Source organism: Brachycentrus maculatus, unplaced genomic scaffold, assembly GCF_059751285.1.
Source record: "Brachycentrus maculatus isolate JH-2025_06_01 unplaced genomic scaffold, ASM5975128v1 h1tg000061l, whole genome shotgun sequence".
NCBI lineage: Eukaryota > Metazoa > Arthropoda > Insecta > Trichoptera > Brachycentridae > Brachycentrus > Brachycentrus maculatus.
In genome coordinates, this window is record NW_028280815.1 from 97,461 (window position 1) to 120,081 (window position 22,621).

At 33.6% G+C, this 22,621-nt stretch overlaps 3 protein-coding genes across 8 annotated transcripts in view; 1 reads left to right on the forward strand and 2 right to left on the reverse strand.

Moving 5' to 3' along the window:
* Positions 1-5,172: 5,172 nt before the first annotated feature.
* Positions 5,173-7,659, reverse strand: SmD3 (small ribonucleoprotein particle protein SmD3). The gene is made up of 2 exons (XM_088256492.1): positions 7,214-7,659; positions 5,173-5,404 (listed from the first exon to the last, which is right to left on the reverse strand). Exons 1-2 carry the CDS (start codon positions 7,524-7,526, stop codon positions 5,313-5,315), a joined length of 405 nt encoding a protein of 134 aa, XP_088112618.1. The 5' UTR covers positions 7,527-7,659; the 3' UTR covers positions 5,173-5,312.
* Positions 7,660-8,146: 487 nt separating this feature from the next.
* On the forward strand, positions 8,147-14,474 carry LOC148311510 (actin-related protein 2/3 complex subunit 3-like). The gene is made up of 5 exons (XM_088256499.1): positions 8,147-8,287; positions 8,490-8,669; positions 9,541-9,736; positions 11,090-11,151; positions 12,758-14,474. The coding sequence occupies exons 1-5, from the start codon at positions 8,282-8,284 to the stop codon at positions 12,851-12,853; spliced, it is 540 nt and encodes a 179-aa protein (XP_088112625.1). The 5' UTR covers positions 8,147-8,281; the 3' UTR covers positions 12,854-14,474.
* Positions 14,475-14,608: 134 nt separating this feature from the next.
* The window catches only part of Rbp (RIMS binding protein), a 137,902-nt gene continuing 129,889 nt past the window's right edge, over positions 14,609-22,621 (reverse strand). For all 6 annotated transcript variants that reach the window (XM_088256498.1, XM_088256495.1, XM_088256494.1 and 3 more), the window contains one exon: positions 14,609-21,867. In XM_088256498.1, the coding sequence (XP_088112624.1) occupies positions 21,109-21,867 (759 nt within the window). In that variant the 3' untranslated portion in view covers positions 14,609-21,108. The remainder of the gene's footprint in view (positions 21,868-22,621) is intronic.

Here is a 22,621-nt window from a genome sequence, read left to right on the forward strand (position 1 = left end):
AAATTATTTTCTAAACTGAGTTTTATAAAATGCATCGGAGAATAATATGGCATGGAGAGCTAAGAAAAATGTTTTAAATGAAGATATATTAAAAAGAATTCACTTGAAAAATAACTGTCTGCTTTTAAATGTGAACATAAGTCAACTGATGTCTAGGCAGTTGTTTTATCCATTAACATAAACAGCCTTAGTATTTGGCAAATTTTAAAAAGTTTTTATATGTAACTCTGGATAATTCATATTTCAATGTGATTTTCCGTCATTAACTTTTAAAGTACAGTAGAATCCCTCACGTCCGCCTTCGGCTAGTCCGTCACTCCGGTTTTATCTTGACTTGAAAAAAAAAATTCTATCAGTTCCCTTCTATGGTATTTTCAATGTATGCATTTCTCTTTTCAATAATAATAACAGCTTCTTCTTCTGTGGTCACAATTTTGTGATTGGTTTGAAGCAATTAATGACACCTCCTTTGCCATTCTGGTCTTTTATGTGTCACCCTCTTTAGCTCCTCATACGTTGAACAGCCCATATCCTCGTACAAGTCGTATGTGCAGTTTATTGCAATGTTTCTGATGTAAGAACAAAATATAGTAATTTTTGAGATCAAAGATTGTTTATTTTACTGTATATCTGTATTTTCAGATAATTCGACCATTTTTTGCATTCTGACCATACCACCAATCCCAAAGGTGACGGATCGGAGAGGTTCTACTGTACATATCTGTACCTGAGAAACATTAAACCGTTAGTGCTATTAGCGCAACTTTTTTACATATATTAAAATGTTTTTTTGTTAAATAAAATGGAACCTTTTTTCTTTTTACAAAATTGTTTTGTTGATCAAAAGAAAAAGCCCAAAAATCTTAAGAAATAGACTTACCTTATTATGCTTCTCAGGTGCTAATATACTTTTAATAAAATTTTTAACTTCCTATAATGTAACAATTTTTAAACTATACACTAATTACAAGAGCTTTAAATTTTCAACAATTTTCACATTGACTTTTAACCACCCTACTCTCGGATTACTTTCCATGAAATAAGGATTTTTTTTTCTACAGAATTATGAAAACGATGTTTGTTATATTCATACCTGACAAAATGTTTCCATAATAGGTGCATTTAGGATGGGTTTATATATAGGTATATGTGATAGTTATCGTGTTCCCTCTCTCTGTCTCATCCGGATGTGTATCCGTAGCGCATAAGATATTTTTTATCATATGTGATCTCAGATTAGCGCGGAATGATGCAGAAAAAAATTAACACATCATGTACATGTCTTCTTCTTGTAACCCTTTTCCGCGCCCAAAGGTGCACTATCATATTAACGGAGTGTTCTCTTGATCGTTATATGAAGGCAAGGTGATCCCTCCTGCTCTTCAGCGACCAGTCCAGGGTAATAGTAAATAAATATTAGTGTAAAATCATCAAAGTTTATTTTTACCCTCCCCCCAGGGAATCAAACCCAAGACCTCCAGTACGGTAGCTCAACACGCTAACCATTACACCATGGAGGTGGACAAGTGTAGGGTGGTTAATAAACTATAATTTTTTAAATAATAAATAAAATGTTATTCTCAGCACATAACTTCTTCGGCCATGCTATAATAATACAAGCCTCGACTTTGCATTACTTGTTTGTTATTATATGTAATTAAAATTTTAAATATTTTACTCAATTAAGAATCTCAATTTTAATGCTGTTTATTCAATGATTCTAGCAAAATGCATGATAATCTTTAAATACTTATTTTATATAATTATTATGCATACTTAACATATTGTTTTTGATGTCCTATTTTTATTGTCTCTTCTGAATGTCAAATTTTCAATTCAACTCTCAACTTATTCTTGTAGCTAATATCTCTTTCAAATAAAAAATTCTAATTCTCAAGTTTTATTTATTTATTTTCTCTCTCCAAACTGAACAGGGTAAAAGAATATGATTTGAGGATTCTACAGTCTAGTTCTTGGTGGTAAACATAATAATATGCAACTTAATTTTATATCCATAATTTTTTTTTCATTAAAATATCCCGAAATAACTACTACTACTACCATCACGCCGTTTCTCCGCAGGAGTAGGCAGAAAGGATGGAACGCCACTCTTCTGTCCTGACATACACTTCTCGCCTCCTTCACATCCATACATTACGCAGACTTTTGACAATACCAGATTTTAAGTTCCACCGTGCCAAGTCTTTTTCGGCCGTCCTCGTTCTGTTTTCCCGCTCACATTCACCACATACATTTTCTTAGTCATTCTCTCGTTGTCCATTCACTCCAAATGTCCATACCACCTTAAAGAACTCTTCCTTATCTTTTTCCTTGTTAATTCCATTATATTCCTTGTTCAGCCTTAATGCCGAAATAAACTACCATAAATAAAAATAAAAACATATTTCACATTTTCTAATTTTATTTTCTACTTCACAAATTAATTAATAAATCAGAATTTTGCTAGACGCTGTGCACATAGAGGAAAAAATATGAGAAAATAATAATGGGATATTTAGGGTTACAATGAAAATCATTCTTTAAAAAAGTACTTGTATTTTTTAAAGGTTTCTTACTGGAAAATAAAATATTTACATTGAAATATGCGAGAAACCAAATTAGTAACTTTACGTAGTTTCAGCATATTTATATGGATTCTGTTACGATAAAACACATCAATTAAGAACATAAAAATTACCGTTTTCACTTAAATAATATATTTTAAAATGCAGCAAAACTAGTTAGGGCTATCTATTAAAAATTAATTATTTAACAAACCTTTTTGGTTTTCGAATCAACATGGTTTTTGCACAGACATCATGCAATCAGTGCCGTGTTAAACAAGAATCGTCCAGGAAACATTCCAAGATAACTTTTAACATTCCTGGCACATCCACTTTTTAATAAGACACAAAAATTGTCACATTATTAACCTTCCCCTCCCGGTGATTTACTACAACTTCACAGTAAAAATGAGAATATCAATATAAAATATAATAAAGGGTCCGCCAAATAACTTTTTTTTTTCAAAAACAGGGCGCAAAACATCGAGTGTAGCTTCGGCTGTGTGGCACGTAGCGCTGTCCTGTTGAAACCAAATGTTGCCAATATCCTCCTCTTCAATTTTTGTGAACAAAAATCCGTTCAACATGGCCCGATAACGATCGCCATTGACTGTAACGGCCACTCCTTGCTCATTTTCAAAGAAAAATGGCCCAATTATGCCTCTGGACCAAAATCCGCACCAAACAGTGACTCGTTTTGGGTGTACCGGCTTTTCAATGTATGCGTGCGGGTTTTCTGTGCCCCAAATACGACAATTTTGCTTGTTTACATACCCGCCAAGATCAAAATGAGCTTCATCCGAAAAGATGATTTTTTTGGCAAAATCGGCATCTTCTGTAAGTCGATCGCAGGCCCACTCAGCGAAGCGAAAACGCATTGGATGGTCAGTTGGCTTCAACTCCTGAACCAATTGGACTTTGTATGGCGTCATACCAAGGTCTTTATGCAAAATTCGTCTCAATGATGTCTCCGAAATGTTCAATTGTTGAGAACTACGGTGAATTGATGTTGATGGCGCTTCACGCACACTTTCTGCCACAACATCGATATTCTCGGGTGTACGCACTGTTTTTGGCTTTTCACGCTTTGGTTTATCGATGAGGATGCCAGTTTCTTTCACTTTTTTCACAAGATAACGAACATACGGAGCTGACGGTGCTTCTCTTCTTCCAAAAACCGTACGCAATTTTCGCACACATTCTGCAACATTACCATGATTTTCAAAGTAATGTCGCAATATTTCCCAGCGTTGTTCAAGCGTATACACAACCATATTCGCTCAGCGGAAGGATAAAACTAATTATCTGTCAAATCAGACATGAGCTAAGTGTTACCATTCACGAAATAAGCACTAGTTGAAAAAAAAAACTTAGATAAAACCCTATAGATAATACAAAAAAGTATTAAAATATAAAGTTATTCATTTACAGCGATGGAAATAAATAAATTGTAGTCATACAGGAGAAAGTGACCAAGTGCATTTTTTACAAAAACGTGATCATTGACTATTTGATATCTTACTAGCTTAATATTGCCCTGAAAAACATCCCAAAGGATTTTAAACTTGGAAGTATAATATATTGACTTGTTTAAAATGACTAACTGCATTGATGTTTATTTTTTGCCAAGCAAAAGTGATTTAAATGGCCCTCCTGAACATTTTACATTTTGTTAGTTGATCAGTTTCTCCTGTACGACTACGAAATGTGAAAAAATCAGGGATAGAGCCACTAATACACAAATGTTTCTCAGTGTATATGCGTGCGTGCCGTGCTTTGCGTACACGCGGCTTCATGATTCCGCCTATATTCTTTTAGTAGGGCTTAAGTCATCATTCCAGGTGGTTGTGCCACTATGCCAGCTATTTATCTATTTTTTTCTCGTTTTCAGATACTTACCAGAGCTAACATTACAAAATTGATGCATTTCAACTTCCACTATGGTCAATAAAAGCAACATTAGGAATATTCATATTTTTCCCATTTTTAAATCACTTTTTCATATGGTGTACAAAATACATATCGCTCACTCCTTTCAAGAACGTCATAAATCAAAAAACTTGATTTTTCAGGAGAACGTTTTTAAAGTTTAAAAATATAATACAATGTATTAAAAATAAATATCAAGCCACTTATTGAACTTTTTACTAGGCAACAGATCTTTTTAGGTAAAACCTGAAGGTTTTTTCTCCATTTTAAAAATATTTAGTATTTTCAAAAAAATAATTTAACAATACCTTTCATTCAAAATGCAAAAACAACACTTTCTACCCTGTAGCGAGTAAATATTAAGTTAAAAATATGCCTCTTTTGCTGGGATATAGTACATTTTCTGGGCCTTCCGAAAACATGGACAACTGAAAATTGTCAATTTTTGATTTATGACGTTCTTGAAAGGAGTGAGCGATATCACTGTTGCAAGCTGAAGTTTTAAGCACCGTAAGGGAAAGGTTAAACGGCATCAGAATTATCTATTGATGATTTTTTTTCTTTTCATCTAGGAATATTAATTTCCAATGCAAAATATTTGCTGTAAACCTCGATTATAAATAAAGGAAAAACACTTTTATTTTAATAACTAAATTTACAAATGGTCTACTTATATCTCACTTATAATAAACTTATCTCAAATGTAGAACGAAGATTACGCTGATAATTTATCGACCAACATGACGTTTGATAGATGAACAATGCAATTTCTGGTCTTAAATATAACGTACGACTATAGTTTAGTAAACAATATGACGTTTATCTTCTCGAAGGGCCCGCGCCTCCCTGCCACGCTCCGCGTCCGCCCCTGTGCGCCACCATTCCAGGACCGCCTCGTCCTCGGCCTGCAACTAAAAAAAAAAGGATGAACTAGAAATTTACACAAAAAAACCTCAGTTTTCTATAATATTTCTAACTGCACAGTAATAATAAAAATAATGGCCAATTACATTGTAGTCTTATTACCCATATCCACACCCGATGGTGCATAGGGCACTGCGTCATTTATATGATTTTGCTGAACTGCAGCGTTTATACCCAATGTTATCTTGATCCTTAACACACGAAGGAAAGGTGATCAGCCCTCCGCTTCAGGTGCCAGTCCAGGGTAAATTGAATAAATATTAGAGTGAAAAAATCACTTATATTTATTTGACCCTCCTCTGGGAATCGAACCCGGGACCTCCAGTACGATTGATACATAGTACGGAAGCCGAGCGTGCTGACAGAACTGCATTGTCAGGCAGTTCAATTTAAAAAAGGTAATATTTAAGTAAAAAATGCATGATATAAATCATATATAAAAGATGTATATAAAGACATCTTTTGTTTCATTGTTAACAATATGCCAGAGAATCATTAATAATCAATAATCGGAGATTTTTTCTAAAATCACTTGTAAACTAAATTAATATTTTAACATGACAACATTGATGTCAACCTATAAGCGATGGATGCCCGCCATGTTGCCTGGAGCATGTGAGCAGGAAAACGACCATTGGCAGCCTACACACTTCCGGCCAATGCAGACCGTAGACAAAATCGTATTGCACGCTTATATTGTGAATAAACTTTATGTTAAAAACCATTAAGTACTTTTACTGCTACATTATGTCTGTTTTTACAATATATATTTCATTTTAATATGCCAAATTCTTCTTTCACCCTACTAACACTCGATTAATACATAGGCCACCACATTGGATGGATGCAGTTAACTTGATCATTAATTGCACAAAGCCATGGCGATTTCATCCTGTGCTCCCCCCGCTCATTTTATGTGACGTATAAATGTAATGTTTGAAATAAACAAAATCGAGCGCTTTATTATTAAGAATGATAATGCTCCCATATAAAGATATTACATAGTCCACCACTTTGGATGGATGCAGTTAACTTGATCATTAATTGCACAAAGCCATGGCGATTTCATCCTGTGCTCCCGCTCATTTTATGTGACGTGTGTATGTAATGTTTAAAAATAAACAAAATCGAGCACTTAATTATTAAGAATGATAATACTCCCATATAAAGATATTACATAGTCCACCACATTGGATGGATGCAGTTAACTTGATCATTAATTGCACAAAGCCATGGCGATTTCATCCTGTGCTCCCGCTCATTTTATGTGACGTATAAATGTAATGTTTAAAAATAAACAAAATCGAGCACTTAATTTTTAAGAATGATAATGCTCCCATATAAAGATATGCAGTAAAGACTGAGCAGTGTATGTATCCGATGAGACACAATCAATTGAAAAGTAAATAAAAAATATAAACGAATATACAACAATTTTCTGCTGAACTATATATCCTTTTTGATACCCCCCTATGATGACCATGAACCACTGGATATTAACAAAATACTGATTTTATTTCATGGCAATTTAGTTGCTAAAATCCCAAGAGAATAAATAATTGAATAAATATCAATATGAGGCAAACAGCGCAAATTACAAATCAATGATTGAATAATGCTGTTTATTGAACTTCTAATCATGTTTGTTAAAGATTGGCAAAAGTTATTGGTGTTGTCCATAGGGTTGAAGTTTTGTTGTTTAGGGTTAGATAAATAAACAAATCTTATTGTAGTATGAAAATATCAAGATTTGACTGCAAAATGATAAATGGAAGCTGTAAAAAGTGAAAACAAACCTTGAGCTCTAAGAATTGCGCTTTTTCCTCTTCCCGCCGAGCCGGGCTTAGCCCCTTGACGTTTAAACATAGGAGCATTTTTCAACATATCGGGTAATATTAGAAACCGAATTTTTGAACCACGGATATACACATTTTCCAGTTGGGATACCCTTCCATCACGATAAGTCACGGTAATTTGAGTCATTTGACAATTCATATTATCTTCGGCTTCGATTAGTTTCCCTCTGTATACTTCGCCGGTGTTAGTTTCACAAGTGACTATATGCCCTTCGGCTTCGTGGAGAACTTTAATAGGCACTCCGATAGACATGGTGATATATTTTCTTTTTGATCTTGTGTAATTATTTCAATATTATAACTTAAAACCGCCGATGTTTACAGATTTTCAGAGTTGTAACAAAACGTACAAAATTCGCACAAATCGGATCAAAATTTTGACGATGTTGCCAGCATTGTTTGTTTATTCCCATTTCCTATGAAACTATTCGACAAGTGAAATGGCTAAAAGTCAATTTTCTGACTGAAAGCAGAGAAATTCTAAAAGAAATGGATACAATATATATTAAGGTATTTTTTATGCAATTATTTTATTCAAATCATACTACATTATGCCTAAGAAAAATATATAAATTAAATGATTTTAGGGAAAAGGTCAAAGTACTTACTTATAGCACATTTTTTCCTCAAAATTATAATAAATAGGGTCATACACATTGCTGCTGTAAAACCTCAGATATAAATGAAAATCAAAACTTTTTTCAGGAATAACAATAATAGATGAGTTTATTATTTTATCATTCTAAGAATAGAAGACCTGATATTGAAATTGTGCGTGCAATTTGAGTAAATACTTTTTCGAAAAGTAAAATAAAATGAACAACAAACCTACAATTAATAGACAATAACAAATTTCACCAACATATCTTTGCACTTTTTGTCTATATATCTATGGTCAATCGTATATTGATAATTTGGAAAGTGATAAGAATTATTAAAAAGAAATATTTTAAAATATACAATTAAGTATTATTGTTGACAAAGTTTCATAATAAATCACATCCAAAAATGCCGGTTCGTCTTGTTTTAATAAAAGTTTTTCTTGTTTTATCGTAAATGATTGTACAATTTTCATGGTTAGGATGTGTCATCAGGGTGTGAACCTATCATCCAACTACTATATATTTCTTTTATAGCGTCAAAATAATCACAAATACATTAAGGATGCCTCGAATTGGGTTGCGGAAATCAGAGATATGTTTTTATTATTTTTTAGGCTTACCATTCTTCTTTGACTGACAAGGAGAACTTGCAGACTATAGGGAATATGGCTCTGTTGCCAATCAGAACACAATTCAGAGGGCCTGCTCTATCTGACCCCAAAGACATGGATATTATCGATGAAGCTATTTATTACTTTAGAGCAAATGTTTTTTTTAGATTCTATGAGATAAAGGTAAGCACATAATTCTCCATAAAAATAATACTTGCATTAATACTGTCAATTTATTTTGTTTCATTTAACATTCGCTTTGGTTAATGACCTATCACACTTATTATATATCATACCACTGTATCAGTAGGAAAAAAGATGTCTCAGCATCAGTACGAAAAAAGAAACTTGTAATTTTCTAATGACCAGATGCTGACTTTGTCCGCTTCTGTAGTGTAGTAGTTGGGGCATTAAGCTGCCGTGATAGAGGTCCGGATTTAATTCCTAGGAGGGAGGAATTTCAAAATAAAAATAAAAATAAATGATTTTTCACTGCAATCACGTTGCCTTCATATAATTGAGGCTCTAGATAACACCGCTTCAATATACTGCAATGCCATATGCACCATAGGGTGCGGATGAGAATAAGAAGAAGGTGCAAATTTGAAAAGGTGCAATGGTCATGTTATAATTTTCTCTTTGTAAAAAGAGAAGCATTTGTGTTTTTATTATTTACAAAAATATTTTGAAATAATTTCATACTATTTCTGTGAGCCTAAGCGCCTCAATATCAAAAATAGATATCAAATTGTGGTAGAGTGGGTTTGAACCCAGACACTATGACTCAAGAGTCTACAGCACTAACCACGGGACCACAACCCGACACAAATATGATCGAAATCTAAATAATTTTTAACAAGAGATCATTAGATTATATAAACTTTCTCATCGCGTTTTCTGGGTATTACTTTGTAAATTTAGCTTTTACTGATATTTAAACCCCCTGTGTAGGGTTAATCTTAGAATTGTTTTTATTGTGAAGTCATGTAAATCTTCTATAATGAAGGTCGATAGTATTCACTCTTAAGTTTGACAGCATTTGTTTGATTTGCAGTCTGAAGCGGATCGAGTACTCATCTACTTGACGCTGTACATCACAGAATGCCTGAAGAAGCTGCAGCGATGCGCCACCAAGGCTCAAGCCACACAGGAGCTGTACGCACTGGCCATCTCCAAGTTCACCATCCCCGGCCAGCCCGGCTTCCCGCTCAACACGGTCTATGCAAAACCGGCTAATCCAAACGAAGCTGGTTAGTGCTGTCTATACGTATACAGTAGAACACGGGGAAACCGAAATCTTAGTCCTTAATTTTAAGGAAATTTAATCCGCCTCCGTGGTGTAATGGTTAGCTTGCTTAGCTACCGTGCTGGAGGTCCCGGATTCGATTCCCAAGGGAAGGGGGTGAAAATAAATATTGAGTTATTTTAACTCTAATATCAAAGGTATTATTGAAGTATTGAAGGTAAGCGGCTAATGTAGTTGCAAAAATGAGCAGAGGAAGACTGAGAATAATTTGGCACAATCAGGTATGCCAAATACTTGAAAGCGGACTGGTTAGGAGTCAAAATAATCGACGGGTATGCACAAATGTGGAAGAGGCTAAGAATGTTTGCAAAGACAGAGTGGTGTGGCGTTCTATTCTCTCTGCCTACCCCTGCGGGGAAACGGCGTGATGGTTAGTTAGTTAGTTTTAACTGTAATATTTATTCATTACCCTGGACTGGTCCCTGAAGCGCAGCAGCGATCACCTGGCCTCTATGTAAGTAGCAATCAAGATGACACTGCGTCAGTACAATTCAACGCCCTATGCACCAGTGTGTGTATAAGGGTTAGGAGAATAAGAATACATATACAGTAGAACACCGGATATCCGAACAACATTTTGAAGAAAGACATTTGTAGGAAAACATAAAAAAACAAGCAAGGCTGAAGATCCTGAGGGTCTGTCTGTGTCACCGCCTGTTGCTCTTCGAATGTTGTCTGCCAGCTATCTCTCCATGCTTTCGGGGGTTTCCCTGAGGTTCCACGTCTTTGGGGGTTTCCTTGAAGGGCGATACGTGGAAGTCTATCTTCTGACATTTTCGTGGAAGTCTATCTTCCGTCTTACACATGCTCCGGATATCAGTGTTTCTTACGCAATCTCGCAACATATTTCCAATTATAGACAGATAAGATGATTATACATAACCTAATTTTCTTTAAAAATTAATTAGAAGTTAATAAAGTATGCAGTACTGTACCTGTATTGCTACTCAAGTAATATTATATTATATTGAAATGTAAAAGGCGCGTACAATGTACCTACTGTAGCGCACAGTACTATGTATGCACTGTATTATAAATTTCTCGACTGATTCGAACTTTTCCAAATCCGAACAGGCCACAGCCGCAATAAGTTCAGACTTCCGGTGTTCTACTGTAAATAAAAACGTTTTGTCCAAAATCTCCTAAAGTTTTTGACATCTCAACGTAGTTGAAGAAGAATATGAAAGTCTGGGCATTAACATGTGTTTAAAACTTTTATCTCAAGGGCAGCACCATCTATTAAACGTAACACGTGTCTGGGTACAGCTAGTTACTAATTTATCTTTTTATATTTCAGATCTCATGAGACAATACCTTCAGCAACTAAGGCAGGAAACTGGAGTAAGAATAATTGAAAAGGTATGATGAAATTCTGAATTATTATTATCACTTATCTATAAAGTTATAAGAGATCACTTATTACAAAACAAATCTCAATTATTCATAATTTTTTTTATTTTGTCAATTTATTGCATAAAATTAAACAACTTAAGACTATTTTTATATTTTTTTAATAATAAAAAATTGACATATCGCTCACTCCTTTCAAGAATGTCATAAATCAAAATACTTGATTTTTCAGGAGAACGTTTTTAAAGTTTAAAAATATAATAATATGTATTAAAAATAAATATCAAGCCACTTATTAAACTTTTTACTGTGCAACAGATCTTTTTAGGTAAAACCTGAAGGTTTTTTCTACATTTGAAAAATATTTAATTTATTTATAAAAATAATTAAACAATACATTTTCTTCAAAATGCAAAAACAACATTTTCTGCCCTGTAGCGGGTAAATATTAAGTTAAAAATATGCCTCTTTTGCTGGGATATAGTACATTTCTGGGCATTCCGAAAACATGCACAACTGAAAATTGAAGATTTTTGATTTATGACGTTCTTGAAAGGAGTGAGCGATATTAAGAAGCTTGATGGTTAATTAGATAAATCTTGCGGTTTTTTATCTCCAGATTTTTTTTTTGTTAATGCATCGCTGTATGCTATTTTTTATATTTTTTTAAAAGAAGCAGAAATATGTGTGTTTTTATTACATATTTACAAAAATACTTCTGTTTCATACTATTTCTGTGAGCCTAAGTGGCTCATTATTAAAAATAGATATCAAATTGTGGTTGAGTGGGTTCGGATCCGGAAACTCTTGACTCGAGAGCCCGCGACACTAACCACGGGACCACAACCGGACACTATTGTTCGGCAGACTCAACTTGTGTGTTTTGTAGGTTTATTTCAGACGAACAAATTATTGTAGTGTCAAATTTGTACCCTGCATACTGTTCGGTGGCGCCATCTCTTAGTGAAACCAGAAAACGCTTATGCATACACTTGGTATATTCTTGTTCTTAATAAATACAATGCATAAATATCACCATGTGTGATTATTGGCTAATAAATTAATATGAAAAATCACAAGACTATCGGTAGCATTATTTTTGAAATATGTAGAGAACTAAGGGAGATATTAAGGTTTGAACTTTAGATATTTAAATAAAACAAAAAACGTGCGTTCGCATACGTCATCAAATTTTCGTCATCGAATGTTTTATGGCGTCAAATGGTTTATAGAGCTGTAATAGTAGTAGTGTGGATTGTTTGTTTACCACTACACTACCATGTGTGATACAAATATGAGGGGAGGGGGGGTGGCAGGGTAGACCATAGACATCAACAAATAGGGTTGCTAATAATTTAGCAATGATATCAACATTAAAATAACTCCATCGTTTCTGTGACGTCATTGATTGCCAAATTACTAAAATAAGGTTTTTTCGAAGGCGAATTTTCCAAAAGAAAATGATAAATGAAAATATTAATTGTATTGGCTGTTATAAACACAAAACGAGTCTTATACAATCCTTTATAGGTTGAGTATGTTAAATTAGATATTCCTCCCATCTGACAAAGATCCATTGTATATATTTCTTTATTGTGAATAATAATCATTTTAGGTATTTGCGACCGAAGACGGTAAGCCCAGCAAATGGTGGCTTTGTTTCACCAAGAGGAAATTCATGGACAAGTCTCTCTCGGGTCCCGGGCAGTGAGACTCCTCCCCAGCAATTTAAACCAATTCCGTTATTTTATAGCCAAACTTAGCTTTGTTAATTTTAGCCCAAACTGTACATTTGCACCCATTAGCTACTTTTATATTTCGTTGTTGCGTATTAACTTAATTAAAACAATTGTACTAATGCAGTATTGGTAATGTAAAACTAATCAAAAATTTAATTAGGTAAAATAATTACATGTAACATCTAGTAGCTAGTTTTTAATGAAGTCATTTTATGTTTTTGATAGTGAGAATGTTGAGCGAATATTTCTATGCTCAATTTTTCTTATAATATAATCATATGTATGTGGGTAAAAAAGTTTTATATTACTTTTATAATTATTGTTTATTTTTTTTCTGAATAATTACTTTATTATCTCAAAATATTTAGTATCATAAATGATGTCGTATACGTATATATTTTGATATGCAGTTTGTAGTTCTTTTTCTATTTTACAAAGCTTTATATATATATATATACTTCACTGATTTATTATCTGATGGCACTACAATCAGCCATACTTCCAAATCTATTGAATTGTTTCATTAATTGATTCGGCAGTCACTTTGTGGTAAAATCTTTCCATTTTTAGTTAATGTTTTACTTAGTTAATACCACTATTTCTTAAAATCTACTGTGACACGTGTTTCGATGCATTCCGCATCACTTTCAAACACCGTATGTGCATTCTGCATCATTTTCAAACACATACTGTGTTTGAAAATGATGCGGAATGCATCCAAACACATATCACAGTAGATTTTAAGAAATAGGGGTATTTACTAAGTAAAACATTAAAAAAATCTATTGAATTGTACCCACATGTGAAAGGGATCCAAGACCATTGCGCAAGTTACAAAAATGTGTGCAATATGGGCACTAATGGGCAGAATGGTGAACAAAACACAAGTGTATAAAATGATCGCTTAAGCCAGCCAAATGACAGGTCATAAGCCCTGGGATACTCAGACTTCCATGTTCTTTCATATAAAACAATAGATGTTTCGTTCAAGTTTCTAACGTATGACCCTTATCCGCACCCAATGGTGCATAGGGCACTGCATCGAATTGACGCAGTGTTATCTTGATCATTACTTACATGAAGGCAAGGTGATCACTCTTGCGCTTCAGGATCCAGTCCAGGGTAATATTACAGTGTAAAATCACTAATATTTATTTTCACCCCCCTCTGGGAATCGAACCCGGGACCTCCAGCACGGTAGCTAAACACGCTGACCATTACACCACGGGGGCGGACAAGTTTAGACACATACTATTCAATTTTTCAGTTTGTAGGATTCTTCATGTTTTTTTTAATGGATTATTTTAACAAGATATATTTGTCTAAATTTTGGAATAAAGCTTCATTGTTAATGCATCTTAGTTAGAACAAAGCATCAAAAATAACTTTTTTGCAATTACATATGTATAATATTATTTACTTATTTGTTTATTGTTTTATCAAATTTTGTTAAGATGTTTCGAATTCACATATTTTATATTACGGTGGTCATTAGAAAAGGTTTTTTGTTCCCACATTGTAATCCCATATTTTATGAATACATTTATATTACGTCAATAGTAATAAGCAATAAATACATTACATAACATAAAAGTGTTTTTGAATGTCCTATTTCATATTGAAACTAATGTAACACAAGCTTTTGATTGATGTGAGGGTATCGTTATGCATATAATAAATTACCAAATTATTTTTGATTTCACTTAAAAATCAAGTGGAAATTTCTTTGCTGGTATTTGACAGTAAATATGGAGGGAAAAAAACAAGTGAAGATCGAGAACATATCATTTATATTCTTTAATTTAAATGTAGAACAAAATAAAGTATGTGGTGTTGCAATATTGAAAAATATATGAGGTACCTAAATAAAGGGATTACTTTTAAGAATATTCATTAGTGTTTCCTAATTTTAAAATAAAAGCACAATATTTTCATGAGTATAATTTATTCTCGTAAATCTTGGTACAATTTTTAGTATTTTAATATTAACATAATCATCAACCTTATTTGTGTATTCAATTACATAACTAAGAGGAGTAGTAATTACAATTATGATATTTGGATATGGGTAGGATATACAAATACATGTAGCCAACTGTTTTATTCACCTTACATACGGATTTCTCATTTGTTTTAAATTTTTATCAAATACTTTTACAGAAAGCGTGCGGCCCGCAAAGGTACACTACCATAACGCAATCCTTAATATACATTTAATCATACAATGGTTTATTTTAACAAATCTACATACTGGTTATTCTTCTCAAAACAATTTGATATGTGCAAATTCGGGCCGCAAAAAAATCCATAAAGACTTACACCATTCTCAAGTTATCTTAGTATACAACAATAATCCATTTCGGTGATTACACTTAAGCAATTCAACCTAGTAATAATCAAATAACAATTCAGGGCTGATAATGTTTGTTTTATTTACATGTAGGTAACGCTGTATGAATTTGACAGGATGACATTGGATTTTGTTACTACACAATAAATGAAAGACTATAAAATAGAATACATACATATATAGTTAATTAAACACATTAATTTTATTCTTTGATATTAAAAAAATACACAAAACACCGGGTTCTAATAACAATGCTACAAATTTCGACTGGTGGGTAAATTAATTTATAATAATAAAATTTTATATTACAATGAACATATTTATTTTTTAATTTAAAAAAAAAGTTGTTTTGAGCTTACAAAAAACGTTTTATTAGCATTGATATATTTATTTTAAAATATAGAATGTATACCATCACCTGAATGCAGAACTAACCCAGTCTCTATTTTTATTCATGTATTCTATTTTTTACCTGACTGATTTTGTTTTGCAGAAAATTCTTTACTGAAATAAATAGCTAAGAAAATTCTTACCCACTTAATGCTTGGTTTTTTTTCCACAAAAATTTACATGGTTTAAAAGTTGTCAAATTTAAAAAAAAAAAACAAAACAGGAGCAATAAAAAATGTAAAAATACTGAGCCTTTTAAGAAAAATATATAAAAGAAGTATTAGTACAGTACTAATAAGATAAAATTTGGTCATTTATTGAAGAATTTAAAATAAAAAGTGTCAGGTTGCAACTGGCGATCTCAGTGTGGTTATTTATGTAATGCAAACAAATAAAAACTCGGCACGCTATGATACATGTGCCATCTACAAACACCGCTTTGTTCAAAAGCATTAAATGGTTAATACAATCATTATGAATCCAAAATTCAAAAGAAAATGCTACTAAATGATTAAGAGAACTCATTTTGGACAGTTTAATTCCCTTCCATGTAAGATGTGCTGATATGCAGTTAAGATAGTTCTGAATCCAGGTGACATTAATCATTGAAATAAAATTGACTTCCTTAATTATGTTGAGAATGCTGTAATTCTTTATATGTATGCAGAAATGAAGCTCCATCGTGAGTTTCAGACCGGTCATGTACTAATGATTCTCATACCAGCCTCAATATGTCAACCCACAACAAAGTAACAATCCTAGAGAATATAATATATTTTTAAACAAAAAAAAACTTGCTTCACATCACAATATACTGGCGATTATCAACACTAACTATATGAATAACAAGATTAGAAATACAATTTTCAATAACATAAATTTTGTTATATATTTGTAATAAATACGAACAGTAGATAGAGATACAAATATTTGTATTGTCAAATATTTTTGAAGAATATTTCCTTGCCCAAGCGATTTTAAAGTACTTTATTGATGGTAAAATGCAAAGAAGCTGATTTGATAACATGTTATTAAACAATTTCTTCTGAATATTACTTATATTGTAAGTATAACGTTATTCATTCATATATATTTATTTGTAAATGAACACATTACTTTGTCTTTAATGTTTGGATATGGAAAATCAGAATAAAGGAATCGGCTATATCGTTTTACCCATTGGCAACACTAAAATTATTTTAATCATCATCCTATTCTGAATTTTACAGTATTGCAACAGGACACACATTTTATTGTTTAAATTGTAAGTCAGGTTGTGTTTTTGTCACAGTATTGATGATTTCAATTCTGAAATCCAAAGTCTATTTTCCAATCTGCTAATTATCTACTATACTGTGATTAGCACTAGTAGAATCTGTAGCTCTTTGATTAATTCAAACATTTTTATTTAAAAAAATTTGCATATAATTTTATGTTTCTCCTCTTCTTCGAGAAAGTCTTCTAGGTTTTAAAGTCCACTTCAGAGCTATTTCTATCAAATCTAATTGATAATTCAGCTCTTTTAGAATTATTTAAAACTAATACAGTAGAACCCATCTCATCCCCCCTCAACAAAAATCTATAACTGACTTTTTTCCAAGTATTTTTATTACTATGAGCCAACTTTTTTTATGTATACATTATCGTATTGCTCTTTTTTAGTAATAATAACAGGTTTTGTGCGATTTATTGTAATGTTTTTAATGTAGAGAACAATACATAGTAATTTTTGAGTTCAGAGATTGTTTATTTTACTGTAAATCTGTATTTTTCAGTTTTTTCTGATAATTCAATTTTTTTTGCACTCCGACCATACACCAAGTCCTAAAGAAGGGTTCTACTGTATACATATTAAGTTTTAAATTTTTTGTTAGTTTGTTGATAATATTTCATTAATGTAGCTTTCTTGGTTAAGTCTCTCAAAATCTAAGAAAGAAATGTTTTATAAATTCATAATTTTGTTTATACTTCGGTTGCAATGTGATTCAAAACTTCAGCAAAAAAGAGTTGTTACACATTTGTACCTTCTAGAACTGAAATTAAAGTCAACAACAACTCTAGCACAACATATAATGTGCTTGGCTTTATCTTGTAATATATATGTTATTGAAAAATGCGTAAAATGATGCTTAAAATAATTTTGATGTTATCAATGGATATCTAGTTTGTAAATCTATTTATTTGGAATTTTTGTTTACAATGAGAAATAAGACAATATAAACATGCTATATAATGGACCTGTATACAAATGATAAGTGAGGTAACATAAAAAGAAATTGGATAGTCCAGCTTATCCGAGGATGAAGCTGTTTATACCGAGGTAATAAAAATCTCTTTTACTCATAGGTATATGTAGTTTTAAAACGTCTTATCCATTGCATGCAGTTCCACAATAATACATAAAATACTGTGCTATGGGTAACTTTAAATAAATGTTTCTTGCTTTCCGTTAACAAAATTGGATACATCATAAACAACGCCATTAATATTTTAAAAACAACAGGTAAAAATAATGATTTAGTTAATGTAGCAAATGTACATACATAGTACGGGGTTGAAAGTTCCCGCCTCTTGTAAGTTTACCCTAATTTTCTCAGCAAGAAAACACATTCAATCAGAAAATATTTTTCTGGGCAGAGAACAATATGGTGACCAAGTTGGGAGTAAACACATACATTCATTGTTCTTTGTGTGATCTTCACACGAGTGTTTTACCTCAGCGGTGATTACGAGAAGCGTTACTTTAAATATTGAATATGTTTAAAAAGTTTGAACAATAAAAATTACCAATAATTCTTTATCAATTGTATAATATTTTTATTTATCTAACGTTTTAATTTTATGTTCTTAGAAGAGTCCCTTGTGTTTCGATAAACATTGTTTTTTTTTTCTTAAGTATCAAGGAAGGTGTCTACTAATTACTAAAGGAAAAAGTATAAGTTTAAGGTAAGGTGAAATGAATTAGTGAAGTGATTACATTACATTTACCCTTAAGATCGCATTCCTATTAAATACAATTTCATATTATGGCGATCAGTCTGGCTTAGTGTCCCTCATAATATAATAATTATTCAATGGAATATTGATGGTAGAGATTTAAACATGAATCGTTATATTATATAATACACGCCGTTATACTTAGAAATGGGTATAAAACCATTAATTAATTAACAAGACTTAGAAGTTAGGCAACTTTCTCTTTATTAGAAAACAATTTAGAAATAATTCTGCAGATTTTTAGCGATGAGAACCGTTCATACACTGAGTATAGTATCTCTTATGGAATGAAATGGTAGACCTTATAGAGTGATTATGTATTTAGCCTTACAAAGGGTAAGAGTGTCATTTGCACTATTCATTTGCATTCACACGGCTTATAAAAATGTGCTGTAGACTTCTTTATAGAATGCACCTAAACAATACATGCCCGCAATGTTATTGAGATGTAACAAATATCAATGTATCGCAGCGAGTCATACATCGCAAGGAGCACACGGCGAGTTCAACATGGTTCTTACATCGGTACTGCAACTGTCTCACCATATGCAAGATTAGATACAATTTTTCTTATTTTAATGTCAGCAATTGTGCTGGGACATAATTGGTATATTAAAATAGTTCCAAACGGGCTATTTATGAGCTATAACTGCAAACTATTGAGATGATTGAATATAACACAATATGGTGTGTGCGGTGTGCGTCTATACCAAAATGGTTTTCTTGTTTGTTCCAAATCAGTTGGATCTCCGAGAATAGCTTTACATCACCTTACATTATGTGCCAATAATACTTATTTATTACAGAATTCCTTAAAAAGGCTAATATTTAACCTAAAATGGTCAAAATATCGGAATATATTTATTACTAATAGTAACAGAACAAAAGCGATGACTGTACCAATACAAATTTATTTAAAATTCCTGAGTTCATTGAGGGAAACTCAACTTCGGTCGTTTGGCTACTAAAATAATTATTTTACTTTTCAACGCACGTGTCTCGGAATAATAAACATCAAATTTTATTCTAAATGAGTGACAGTGAACATTTTCATAAATATAAGTATCCCAGAACAGAATTTGAGGTTTGAAACTTGGTGAAGATAGCGAAGCATCTTTATCTTTACATTAGCGAGGAAGATTTAAATCTACAACGAATATTGTTGAACTTTACCCGATACCCGGTGGCAGTCACGCGGATAAGCGACGGGCATTTAGTTCGCATTGGCCTAGTCAATATTACGCCGTCATTGTAAACCATATACGGGAGTCTGGAGGGAAGTGTGAGATTTGTTCAGATTCCATTTTTACAGATGACAATATCCAACTGGTTGGACATTCTATCCACAAGATGCGCGAAAGTTTTCCGCCGACAATTGGCCAACTTTCTGCAGTGAGGTGTGAGGCTCTGTCATACTCAGATACAGGTATTTACCAGAATGCTGTTCCTAGTGTTAGTTTAATAATTATTTAATACTTTTCGATACCACAACCCGTCCCTGAAGTTCATCCTATCTCGAATGATATTCGACCTATTTGACTGATAACTCTCGGTACTCTCTAAGAAATACTTTGCGCTAAGTAGGTATACAATATACTCTTTTGTACAGGACTATTTTTGTGAATTTGTGCACTTTTTTGGTAATATATTCCATTGATACCTAACTAATATAATACGCTTAAACTTTCCTCGTTAGGTGATTTAGGAAAATCTTACATACCTAAAGGCGTCCAACTTCAAAAATATGTTTTTCTTCGATACACAGCCACCGACTGGAAACTGCCATTAAACTTTTACAGTAATAGATATGTGTATTAAATTTGTAGATTACGTTTACTGGATCTTTGGTCTGTAGCAATTTAAAGATATAATAATATTATAAAAAACATTAACAAGGCATAGAAAAGCTACATTGTTGTAAATTTCATTTAAAACTTTTATAATATTGTATTACGTTTATTATTATCATCGTTTTAGCGACAAAACATAGAAACGAGGCCCACAAGTCTCTAGAATGCAACTAGAAAAGAAGAATAACCGACTTCACAATGGATAAGAAACTCAGTTTAGTAAATAACCCTTACTTTAACAAGTATTCTCCCAAATGAAGGAAATAGACCTAAGAAATGAAGAGAGAGTAAATACCGAAAGCGAGTATAATCTTACCGCAATAATTTCAGTAGAGGCATGGCTCGGTTTAATCTAATTTCAATATTTTAATTCCTAAGTATATAACGTATTGTCATTAGATTATCAATATATTCATTGCTTTTGTAACTGCACCAGACTTGAGGGCCTCACGGCCAAGTCGTAAATTAGACACTCTCGTAACAATTTAATATCTTTCTGGACATTTATCAGTCGCATAACGGCGGGATTACGGGGCGGGGCACGCCCCTACCGCCCCCCACACCTCACTGCCCCCGCCGCATCGCAAGCTATCGCCGTACAGCGAGAGGAACAATGTTCGAGGAATACGGGAGACCGCTACTATTTACCCCCGAGACCGAACTTCATGAAGATGAGCTCTTTACCCTTGGACAGGATGTCTCCCCCCGGAGCCGTCATCTCCGTGAACTTCTGCATCAGGTTGGGAGCTCCGGCGCCGGGCTGCTGTTGGTGCTGCTGCTGCTGCTGCTGCTGCTGTTGCTGCATCATGCCGAGTCCCGACTGGGGCACGACAGAAGGAACCCCCTTTATCGGCTGTCTGGAGGAGAATATTCCCTGGTTCTGCATTCCCGCCTGCTGGTTGGCTTGCTGCATGCCCTGCGGCGTGGACAGCTGGGTCTGCGGAGTGTGCTGGGGGGCGCTGGAGTAGGCCGAGCTGGGCGTCGTGTACAAGGAAGCCGGCTGCGTACCGCTGACGGTTCCCAGCGGGTTCCCGGTGCCCATGTTGCCGCCCATGGTGTTACCGGGACCCATGCCCATGTTCGAAGTCATTCCCATGTTGGACGACGCTCCCATGTTAGAATTCATCCCCATGTTGGTTCCCATCCCCGTGTTTGTACCCATTCCCATGTTAGAGGACGCCATGTTGGTGCCTTGCCCCGATGTGTTGCCGAGCCCCATGTTGTTGCTGAGCCCCATGTTGCTGCTGATCCCCATGTTGTTGCCGAGTCCCATGTTACTGGGCCCCATGTTGCCGGGCCCCATGTTGCCAGCGCCCATGTTGCCGGGGCCCATGTTGCCCCCGGGCCCCATCATCCCGCTCTGCTCACTGCCACCTCTCCCTCGTCCTCTCGCCCTCCCCTGCCATCAACACACCAGTCACTATATCGCTTATATGCCTTTTGGTTATACGTTATGAATTCATGAAAATTTTCTATTTCGATACTTGACATTTAGTATTAAACGAAACAAAGTAAAACACGTATAAGACTTGAAAATAGAGAGAGGTTGTAACATTGAATTAAACAATTATATATAATGAGTTGTTTTGGTTAAATGCATTAAGCGGAATCTCACTAAATTCATTGTTCTATATGATTCAAAAGAGCTTTGGTTAATTTTATTGAAGAGCAATATTGAATGGGTAAAATACATATGATCCTTTAGTGAGACTCCACTTTTCAGTGAATAATGTAAATGATAATGCTTATAAATCATAAACTGGTTTCAGCACACACTTGTAATAAGTAACATTTGTTTTGTTTTAACTATTTCATTCAGCAAGTCCAGTCATAGTTTAGAGACTAATATAATTAACATATTCCACAAACAAACAACGGAAAGAAATGATATAGTAAAAATGCATGCAGCGTTTAGACTATGGGTATTTACTTGAAAAATAAATGTGACAAATAAAAGGAGTGAACATTGCTTGATACAACAGTTATTCAATTGGCTAAAGTTAGGAGCGATAGTGACAGTATATGGAGTACCATTGAGTATCTCTCGAGTTTTCTATTTCTTGGAGCCTGTCAGTTTGTGACATACCCTGTTACGGAGAGAAAAGTAATTTAGTCGCAGAATGGATCACTGAAAATATTTCGCATTCATGCAT

What these genes read in the sequence shown, in the direction of transcription:
- SmD3 (XM_088256492.1), bottom strand. Translation starts at nt 7,526, where the DNA reads ATGTCTATCGGAGTGCCTATTAAAGTTCTCCACGAAGCCGAAGGGCAT. An exon ending in CGCAATTCTTAGAGCTCAAG is followed by an intron (nt 5,405 to 7,213) that starts GTTTGTTTTCAC and finishes TTTTTTTTTTAG; the next exon opens with TTGCAGGCCGAGGACGAGGC.
- LOC148311510 (XM_088256499.1), top strand. An exon ending in GGCTAATCCAAACGAAGCTG is followed by an intron (nt 9,737 to 11,089) that starts GTTAGTGCTGTC and finishes TTTATATTTCAG; the next exon opens with ATCTCATGAGACAATACCTT. An exon ending in GAGTAAGAATAATTGAAAAG is followed by an intron (nt 11,152 to 12,757) that starts GTATGATGAAAT and finishes TAATCATTTTAG; the next exon opens with GTATTTGCGACCGAAGACGG.